Source organism: Pundamilia nyererei, unplaced genomic scaffold (assembly GCF_000239375.1).
Source record: "Pundamilia nyererei isolate P.nyererei 1_Seehausen unplaced genomic scaffold, PunNye1.0 scaffold00001, whole genome shotgun sequence".
NCBI lineage: Eukaryota > Metazoa > Chordata > Actinopteri > Cichliformes > Cichlidae > Pundamilia > Pundamilia nyererei.
The window spans coordinates 4,641,360-4,652,125 of record NW_005187402.1 but is presented as its reverse complement, the minus strand read 5'-3'; the positions used below and the strand labels follow the sequence as shown (position 1 = coordinate 4,652,125).

At 42.3% G+C, this 10,766-nt stretch overlaps 1 protein-coding gene across 1 annotated transcript in view; it reads left to right on the top strand.

The window, feature by feature from the left end:
* The first annotated feature begins 2,559 nt into the window (after positions 1 to 2,559).
* mtmr7a (myotubularin related protein 7a) overlaps positions 2,560 to 10,766 on the top strand; it is a 12,009-nt gene continuing 3,802 nt past the window's right edge. Inside the window, exons 1-8 of the mRNA XM_005719501.1 lie at positions 2,560 to 2,732; positions 3,032 to 3,154; positions 3,297 to 3,459; positions 3,699 to 3,856; positions 3,939 to 4,067; positions 5,139 to 5,273; positions 7,658 to 7,790; positions 9,100 to 9,209. Of these exons, the coding sequence (XP_005719558.1) occupies positions 2,709 to 2,732; positions 3,032 to 3,154; positions 3,297 to 3,459; positions 3,699 to 3,856; positions 3,939 to 4,067; positions 5,139 to 5,273; positions 7,658 to 7,790; positions 9,100 to 9,209 (975 nt within the window). The 5' untranslated portion in view covers positions 2,560 to 2,708. The remainder of the gene's footprint in view (positions 2,733 to 3,031; positions 3,155 to 3,296; positions 3,460 to 3,698; positions 3,857 to 3,938; positions 4,068 to 5,138; positions 5,274 to 7,657; positions 7,791 to 9,099; positions 9,210 to 10,766) is intronic.

The window sequence follows — 10,766 nt, the reverse complement described above, 5'->3', positions numbered from 1 at the left end:
CATTTATTTTTCCAACCTCGTGCAAAGATTTCACACACAATACCAGCTGGCTCACTGGAACTGGTTCACATCAGTGGAATGCAGTCTTGACATGCCAAAGTGTCTGTGGCAACAGAGCTTCACATATACTTCAGTAGGTCTAATCCACCAGAATCACTTAAAACACTCGACAAACAAGAGAAATTCAAACCAGTTTAAGCAGTGCGTGGTCTGTCCACACCAGCAAACTGACTGGATCAACTGGACAGGCCGAGTGTAAATCCTCTCTTAAATTCATGACGACCAATTTACAACATAAACGATCAATCCGATCAAAATGTGCACATTTTCCTTTTAAATAAACTGAAACTGGTAAATGTCATTTCCTTGACCTTTAGTTATTGTTCCCTTGAAGTTCCCAGAAAATGACAGTTACAAACCTTTAAAAATGCAGGATCTGTCATGGTCCTGGGCCATGTTGGCCCAGCATTCTTAGTTTTCTTGTATTTTTGTATTTTGTTCCATATGCCGTGGTTCCTAGGTTCTGTTAAAAATGTTCCTTATTTGATTACCCCCTGTGTATCTGTGAGCCCTCGTTTCCCCTCATGTTTCATTTAATGTTTTCCCCAGCCCGTTATGTCTGTGCTCTCTCTCCTCCTGTCTGAATCTCTGTGTACTTCCTGTTTTATTTTGACAGTCTCTCGTCAGTATGCGTCATGTTGTGTTCACTCCTGCCCTGTCTCGTTATGATTATCTGTGTCAGCTGTGTTCCCCGTGTGCTCCCACTTCCCTCGTTAACCCTCTGTGTATTTATGTCCCTCAGTTCAGTGTTGCATCGTCAATGTCTCCTCCCTGAACCTGTGTGTCTTTCTGTGTTCCCTCGGTCTTCTGTTAGCATTCCCAGTTTAGTTCTCTTTCTTTGTGAAGCCTGCAATAAAGCAGTGATTTTGAGTTCAGCTTTTTGTCTCCGTGAGTTTTGCGTTTGGGTCCTCTTCTGCCTCCACGCAGCCAGTTCATGACAGTATCATTTTCTGAGGAGTATTTTTGCAAAATCGTTTTTTTGTTCCTGCAGGGAACATTTCCTAAACATTTCCTGAGAATGTTGCTTAAAGGTTCTCTAAAAGTTAAATATCCTTCAGAGAAAATTGCTATATAGTTCTAACAAGTGTTACAAGAACTGTCACCTTCAGGAAACATTAAGAAAAATGAGTTTTTCACATGTGAGGGGATGTTTAGGGAGTCTTCATGAACTGTACATAAAAGATGGACACACTTACAGCGATATCATCTATTTGTTTTGAACTGTGTTCTTTGAAGCCTCAACATTAACATTCTGGGTGCAGCCATGTTGCATTTTTGAAGCCAGAAGGTGAAATGCAAAAGCTTGATTTAGGCTTTTGCAGGAAATCTGTGTTCTAATTTATGTAGTAACCATGAACTCTGTTTATCCCTACGCCGCAAACTTCCACAACATTCAAGTCGTAAAGTATGTATCGACCCAAAGTGTAGTTAAATTCCTGACAGGTACACATCATGTTACATAAAGGTTGTGGCATTGAGTTAAAATCATTTCCAGTTATGGCGTAAGTTATGATTACGTAGATGTATAATTCACTTGTTAGGCTAGCAAGCTTGGTTAGCAAGCAGCATCTATAAACTGCACCAGTGTACCTCACAGACATGTATACTTTGTAATTAATGATAAATGGTGGTTTTCACCACACATAAATACATATCTGTCAGATAATTCCAGTAAAAATGCTCCAAAAGGGCCTAACGGCACAAACTGGTGTGGAGTTTAGTGACTCTGATTAGTGGAGATGAGGCCTATCAGTCAGCTACTGGCTACAACTGACTCTGCGCAGAGACCTGCCGATCAGAGTGGCCATGTGAGCATGTTTTTAATGGATGAAAATTGGGCATTATAACATGGGTTTGTGGGAATTGACTTTCATTTTGAACTACACACTAAGTGGTCATTAGAGGAACTGCAGTTTGTGACACTTCTGTGTTGGCTGCATTTTTGTTCCCCCTGTTGGCCATTTAGGAGAATTTTTATTCTAAAAATTCTAAATTGTGGTCTTGGGCGAGTTTAGCAGAACTCATTTTATAGGGTTTGGAGCCTTTTCCACAAACTATGAATTTGTACTATTCAGTACGACTTATGTCTGTGAAGGTTCTCAGTCATCCAGTCCAAGCTTTGCAAAGAGCTTGGAAAGAAAATGTTCTGGACTTCTGCTTCTTCTTGCTTGAAGATGTTTCACCTCTCATTCAAGAAGCTTCTTGGATGAGAAGCTTCAAGCAAGTTAAGGAAGTCCAGACACTTTTCTTTCCAAGCTCCTTAGACTATTCAGTATGTCCTGAAACCAGCGCCTGAGTTTTTAAAGTCATCGGGTCAGCATTCACTGAGGTTGTCGCCCTCTGTTGGCCTCTAAAATGAATGATGTTCAGGGCTCGTCTGTGTTGGGTTCACTTTTCAGACACAAAGCTGTTTCCATCTTTTATCTACTGTCTATGTTCACAACCGTGACGGTAACAGCACGGCACCGAGCGGGCTTTAGGACCATGCGCTGAAGTCAGCTCAGGCAATAGCAATATTATGGCTGCTTAACCTGAGAGCTACTGACGGACAGCTCCAACCTTATGAGCCAATTTAACGCCTTTTATAACACTGTTGTGCACATGTTCTAGTGCTGGTAGTTTAGCCGTGGCTGGAAGCTTAGCTGCCGATGGAGCACATCCGACTGCCAAAGGTAACCGCAGGTCTGGCTGCAGTGATTTGCTACATTTCCGCACTGTACCGCCACTGGCGCTCCAGCAGCAAAGCGTCATGCGCACTCTAAGATCAAATCTAAAGTCAAATAAATAAGACAAACATCTGTCTCAATCCAAAGGACGCGTGCTGCTGTGTTCGCCACGTTGGCAGTAAAGTCACTGCTTTGAGGATGTGTTTCTCTGTCATCTCACACATATGTGCAGCTGTGTCAAACACGCGTGAGATGTGCAGAGGATGAGGCTGTTTTGATGCTGTCCTTCCTCCTCCCCCTTCCAGGTGGAGAATGTCAAGCTGCTTGACAGAATCTCCCACAGAAGGAGGCGGGTGGGCACCCTGTACCTGACTGCCACACACACCATCTTTGTGGAGAGCGAGGCCGGAGTGCGCAATGAAACATGGGTAGGGATCACAGCCCGTGATAAGCAGTCTGTTTGAAGAGAAAAAAATGTTAAGCGTGCGTCACCAGCAGGCTGCAAGACTAACATTTTGCAATCCTCCAAAGCACACTTCAGTAAATTTGTTTTTTTTAACCTTTGCTCAGGTACTTCACAGTTTGGTGTGCAGTGTGGACAAACTGGCTGCAACTCCTTCAGGATGTCCTCTGCTTATTCACTGCAAGAACTTCCAGGTTCTTCATTTTATCATTTCTAAAGAGCAGGAATGCCACGATATTCATCTGTCCCTGCAGCGGCTCTCCCAGCCAGGTGAGCTCTGTCATTATGTCAGCAAAGGCTTGGACTGTATTCCTCTTTGATTATCTTCTTTTTTCTTTATGCCAGCATTTCTGTATCACTGTAAATATCCTAAATATCCTGTAAATATCTGCTCATTTGGTCTAGTTTTCATCTCCTCTGCTTTTGCAACACTTTGGCCTTTTGGACTGAAACAAGTTGAAGGTTGTGCTCATCAGCCTTTAGCTGTCAGTCCCTGTTTTGTCTTTCAGAGAGTTATGACGAGCTGTACTGCTTCTCCTATAAGCCAAATGTTGATGAGAAGGAGAGACGACAGGAATGGGACTTCTTGGACCTCAAGGCTGATTACAGCAGAATGGGACTCCCAAGCTCTCTGTGGAAACTCTCCCCAGTTAACCAACACTACAAGGTCACTGAGCTGGCCTTAGATGCACATTCATCCTAATATGGACAGCTATGCCTAAAGGTTTGTTTGGTCTTTTTTTCTAAAGGTGAGTGACACTTACCCTGCTGACCTGTTTGTACCCGAGAGTGCCACACCACCGGTCATAGTGGGGAGCTCCAAATTCAGAAGCAGGGGCAGATTTCCTGCCCTGTCATACTACTGCAAAGACAATCATGTAAGTTTATTACAGAGTATTTCTCTTTTTATTTCCCATACACTTCCAATCTGCCCCATAGTAATACAAGGGATATGAAGTGATGCTAACAGAGCTAATATCTCCAGTCCTGCACAACGAAAAATTTTGCAGGAGCTGAGGTAAGAGATTATTTACAGGTATATAAAATAAGTTTTGAATGCTTCACTTGGACCGTTTTAGCCACAAAAGTGAGAAAAGTTGGTCTGTTCTTAAGCTGAACATGAGTCACTGCTGTCAGGAAATCTTTTCCCATTTCCACGTGAAAGCAGCATCTTCATGATGATTGGCCGGTAGAGAAACAGCACCAGATTCTGTATTTGTCTGAGGTCATGTATTCAGATTCAGATATCTTAATTAATCCCAAAAAAGCAATAGTGGCGACCTGAGAGCATCTTCCTGACAAAATGTGGTCAAGATGGTTGATAATGTATTTTGCCTTCTTAATAAATACATTCTTAATAAATGTTTTTTAGCAGGGGTAAGATATGACCCTGCTAAATACTGTTCCTCTTCTTCAACTTCTTTTTTACAGCCTTGTGTTACAAGGCTGTAAAAAAGAAAGCAAGACAGACGTCCATTTGGTCATTAAATAACAACATGAATCGTTACTGTCTCCCTGATCTTGGCTTCATATTTGTGAAAGTCGTATATCTGACACGAGAAAAAGCCAAAGTGCTCATAATTTATTTTATTAATCCATAATTCGACGTTTAGGAGTGCTTTATGTGTGTGAGGTCAGCTTCCCAGGGTTCAGGGTCCTGCTTGTGGAGTTCAGCGCATACAAAAAGCTCCACTTTAGTTCATGTGCCCAAGGGGAGAGCCACACAGTGATCTCTGGCTATTTCCCATGTTGCTATTAAATGTGGAGATATGAGAAACTGTGTGGTTGAATAATTTAAATTGAACATGCAGGGGAAGGAGAAGTACTGTGAATTTCAACTCGTCCTAATTCTCATATATTAGACTGGTTATTGTGCGTGTGCACTGAATGCTGTGAACTGATGAGGATGAGTCCCTGTATGAAGCCTAGCTCCTCTTGCTTCCTCGCAGGCTGCCATCTGCCGCAGCAGCCAGCCCCTGTCAGGTTTCAGCGCTCGCTGCCTGGAGGATGAACAGATGCTTGAGGCCATCTTGAGGTCCAATCCCTGCAGTGACTTCATGTATGTGGTGGATACCAGGCCTAAGGTGAGCCCTTTGTATCTAAAGGAAAGGCCTGCAAGTGTTTAAAGCATCAACTGTATATTCAGGTGGGATTTATTTTTCCAGACTGTGCACTGCTGGCTGAAGATCTCACAGCAAACGCTTTGAAAACATCCCAGATCTCTGCTAGGTGTTATATGATCAGTATTGATGGCAGTGTTTCTGCAACATATGCGTTTTATGTAATTTGGCCTCTGAAAGTGTTTGAACTCAGTAGTTTGCTTTGCTTCTGGATCACCATAACTTTGCCTCTACACAGCAAAGCCAATGAGCATGAAATAACAACTCCCTAAACAGAGACATCCACTGAAATTCATCATTTTCCCTTTCTTTATATCTTATGAAGATCACGTCTCTATAACTCTTTTTGAACCATGGCCAGCACAGTGGCGCAGTGATTAGCACGGTTGCCTCACAAAAAGAAGGTCCTGAATTTGATTCCACCACCTGGCCGGGCTCTTTCTGTGTGGAGTTTGCATGTTTGCCCCCATGTTTGCGTGGATTCTCTCCACATACTGTCTCTCTGTGTTATCCCTGGCGCCCTGTCCAGGGTGTACCCTGCTTCTCGCCCTATGTTAGCTGGGATAGGCTCCAACCTTTGACAAGGATAAGTGGAAGACTATGAACTGCTTTATGTTTGGACACTGCTTCAACTCCGTACTCAGACCATTCCACAGTTTCACTCCACGCACAGAAACACAAAAACTTTTCCTGGTAGTACACACATTCACAAAACCACCTGGTAGTTCATTACTTTATGCTTTGAACAGAAATTGTGCTATTTGGAATTCCATTAGATCTGCAAATTTCAGTATTTCAAACTGTAAGAATAGTGAGTTTGTATAATTCTCTGATTCCAGACTTCTGCACAACAGCTTAAGTAAAGGGAAACCAGCGAACGGTATGGTAATATGGGGAGATGTACAGTCTAATGCCTGCTTTGCCTTGTTTAGTATTGCAATGCTTCTTGATACTTTGGAATGAAAATATCTTACGTGTGCTCTCCGATTAAGTCTCTCATCTGTTATTACCCCAAGAAATATATTTTCATTGACTCTTTATTCTTTATGCCAACACAGAGGATTTTAAAATGTGACCGTGATGATATGTACAAAAGCACAGCCTCACCTGCACATTGCATCTACAGGATCAGTCCTACATTTGTCTCGATCTATTATTGTCTCTCCATTTGCCCTCTATTTGTTTAATATGCATTTTGAGCGACATATCGTGGTGAAAAACGACTCCCAAGGTTCCTCACATTGTTACTGGAGGCTAAGGTAATGCCATTCAGAGTAAGCATCTGGTTGATACCATATTTCTAAGATTTCTAGAGCCGAGTACAATAACCTCAGTTTTATCTTAAATAAAGAAGCAGAAAATTAGAGGTCATCAAAGTCTCTATGTCTTGAAGACATTCCTTCAGATAACTAATTAGTGTGTGTTATCTGGCTTCATAGATAAATAAAGTTCTGTGTCATCTGCATAGCAGTGCAAATGTATGCTACGCCCTCTAATGATACTGCCTAAGGGAAGCATGTATAATGGAAACAGAATTGGTCTCAGCACAGAACCCTGTGGAACTCCAAAACTGACCTTAGTGTGTGAGGAGGACTCTTCATTTAAACTAACAAATTAAAGTCTATTAGATAGATGTGTTTCAAACTACTACAGCACAGCACTTTTAATACCTGCAGCATCCTCTTATCGTGAGTGGTATATCTACCAATTCTGGTATTCTATGGCAAATGCCAATTGAGCTCCATGGTCTGGACAGTGAGCACAGAGCCCGCTAAAGGATGTCGGGCCCTCTGGTCTTCCTCGTGATATCTGATGTCTCGTCCTGCTGATGGGTTAAGGACCTTCTATGGCCCTGTCCAGCTGTGGAATCTCCTCCATGCTCTTCAGACTTGGCTGCGAGACACAGCAAATCATCTGATTGATGTGCCATCGTGGAAGAGTTGTACTCCTCGTGTTAGATGCAGGTGCATCTAACTAAATGCATAAATTGTGAAAAAATAATGAATGAAAATGTCTGTGGCTCCCATCTGTAAAATCATTCCTGATGTGGGGGCTTTTCTCATTGTTGCCCCTCTAGTGTACCTGTTGTCAATTCATTGAATAACAGTACCTTCTGCTACCCAACTGACAGGATCAATATCCCAGAAGTTTAATCAACTTGATCCTATAGTCTGATTCTTCCTTTATAGTATAATGGGAGGAGGGAAATAAGTTTTAGATACACTGTGTTACTATAGTCCAGTATTGCTACTATAAGTTGTAAAACCAGCCTCTTTCTGAGATTACAGATTGTCGGGATTCTTGAATGACAGCTGGATAAAAAAACTGACAGAATATTTTTTTTCTAGCTGAATGCGATCGCAAACCGAGCTGCAGGAAAAGGGTATGAAAACGAAGACAACTACTCCAACATCAAATTCCAGTTCGTTGGGATCGAGAACATCCATGTCATGAGGAACAGCCAGCAGAAAATGCTGGAAGGTAATTACTATGTAATTATCATTTAGCTATAATGACAGCTTGAGCTGGTTTTTTATTTGCTGTCAAGCAAATAAAAACCCAGCTCAAGCTGTCAAAAATGTTTCACCACATCATATTTTACACAGATGTTCTGGCATTGTCTGTTTAAATTGGCCGCATCGTCACATTACTAAAGCAGAGCGGGTCCCCCGTGGGGTTTTTTCATATGCAGTCACGCAGAGTGAACTGTGCTGGAATCAAGCCTCAAATGAGCCCACAGGAGAATTTCTGGGTATTGTGCAGGGGTGCTCCTAGGAAGACTTTGAATCCATCTGGGTTTTATTTCAGAGCTATTTTGGTTTCCCGGAGCGGACAAAACCCCGGACATTATCCCCCAAAGAGAAACAGAGGGCGTGAGAATGATGCGATTTCAAGCCTGAAAAGTTATAGCTGCTCTCAGTTGTGATAACTCTTTGCCCACTAGCAGCACAAGGGAAGTCTTTAAATGCTGGAGACAGTGCCTTGCCCTTTCACGTCTGCCCTCTGCCTTCCTCTCTCTGCCTGGTTGCACACTTCAATAAGATTAAGAAGACCCCCCTCCCGCCTGACAGCAAAGCCTCAAACATCTCTTCTTAGTGCAAGTCCACTGTGCGAAGTGTTACAAAACCTTAGAGGCTAAAATGAACCCGTTCACCTGCTTCTCTGTTATCAGCTCTTACAGGTCAGCAAACTGATGTAGTATCAACATAAAACCCACTTTGTCCACACCTCAGTGAGTAATCTGAGGGTTACCGTTTTCTAAAGGTGATTTGTGACCATTAGTGTAATATAGTCTCATCAGCTGAGTTCGATTGAGTTCGTGTCACGCTGCCTGTGAGTGAACCTGACGATGGAAAATGTTTGGAAAATAATTTAAATACATTTTACAATGAAACGACACAGTGAGCCTGCAGCCGTTGGCACTAGAGGGAAAAGTTAGAGCATCATTAAAATGAAAAGGATTCATCCTCTGGGGAACCATTACTGTCTGGGCAAATTGATGGCAGTTGAATAAGTGAACTGAAGTGGTTTTATATTGCTCATCCCCAAGTGGCTGTCGCTGGTGTGAACAAAGCCATCGCCAGTGGGAACAAATAACATGAGAAGATAAACAGAATCTGCTTTAAAAAAGCAAAATATGCTCGGGTGACCCGTATGTTGTCTCAGCGTGCACAGATTCCCTGTAAACTTGTCTCTGCTGCTGTCAGTGTTCTGTGAGGTTTTAATAAAGTCCTGCGATCAGGTATGCTCCGTGTTTCCTGACAGTGAGACAGCTGTGTTGTGGTTACAGTGTGTGAGCTGCGTTCCCCCTCCATGTCTGACTTCCTGGAGGGTCTTGAGAGCTCAGGCTGGCTGAAGCACATCAAAGCTGTTTTGGATGCAGGCATCTTCATCGCCAAGGTCAGTCTGGAGGCTAATCCTCACTGTCTGCCTCACCGTTGCCCTCAATATTGGTTTAGGTGTGGGTTTGTTTGTGTTTTTTATCTTCTGTGTGTCTGTGTGAAACCAACATCATCCATCTTTGCAGGGACGATACGAGAAGCCCTTGAGGCTTTCCCCCAGATTTACACGAATGAGCCACAACCACTGACAGATGAAGTGGTTATCATATTTATCATCTCATTACAATGTACAGCGGTTCCTCTTTTATCATGGGAGTTACATTTTAAAAATAACCGGTGAAATCCACAAAGTAGCCAACTTTATTCTTTACAATTAGTATAGATGTTTTAAGGCTGTAAAACCCCTCACTACACAATTTATACACTTTTCTCAGACAGGCATGGACATTTTCACACTTTTCTCTCTAGTTTAAACACTCTCAAAGTTCAAACCTTTGTAGAAAAATAAGTCCAGTATCATAGAATGAAACCAAAGATCAAACCCTGTTTTCAGGTCCAGAACACGGGAATAGAGCAGCTGTGAGAGAATCCAATCAATGGTACAGAAGTGGAGGAAGCAAGAAGAATGAGTTGAGGAAAGTTTGACTTATCTGACTGTTTTGTTTCACTTAATGCGCCTTATAATCTGTAGCGTCTACCTTCCTTTAGCATGTCCAGAAGTCCAACATTTTGTGCGATGGTTAGCATCTTTCTCTGCCCTCTGGGTGCTACCGCAGGTGTCTTTGATGGTGCAAAACGTTTCATCGACATTGTTGTGTTTGTATGGGAGAAAACTTACAAACATACAGTACAGCACTTCAGAGCAGAGTGGGTTTGTTTTGCATGTTTTAACTAAGAGATGGGCCCGACAGCAAAACTGTATGCTCATTGGCTAACAGCGTGTGATTGGCACCAAGCATATCCATCGAATGATCAGTGTCAATAAAATTAACTTTATGTCTTATTCAATATTACCTGAAACTTATTACTGAACCTATAAATTTAACAGGAAGATGTTCACTGGGGTCAACGAGATAGCAAGCCGAGGACCGTTTTCCCATAGACTCCTATACAACCACGAGTGTTTTGGAAAGCCAACATTGTTGCCCCCTGCTGGCCATTATAAAGAATGCAGGTTTAAGACATTTCAGTGCTGGCTTCACACTTCAGATCCACAACTTCCTCCATGTTTTATACTGTCTGCACCTCAAAACCACCTTTGTGGTGTTTTTAGCTACAGCAGATTACTCCTCGACCACATTTTGTTATGATACCATCACGAATGTACACAGAAAGACACACACAGACTGATACCGTCTGCGCTGCTGTGGCTTTTTAATAATGTTCCAAATTATCCAAGGGAGAAAGGAGTGTCATTAAAGAAATTGTGTGGGTCTTCTAATTAAAACATCATGATTGTACTTTTTTAATAACAGGTCTCTCAGGTTTGAGGTAATACAGCTAAAATTAGTAAAAGGTCAGTATGGGGTACGGGGTTCCTGTGATTAAAACTTATCTGATGACTGGCTGGTTTTCTTCTCACAGCTGCTGTAAAATAGCGTCTGTGTGCAAAGCA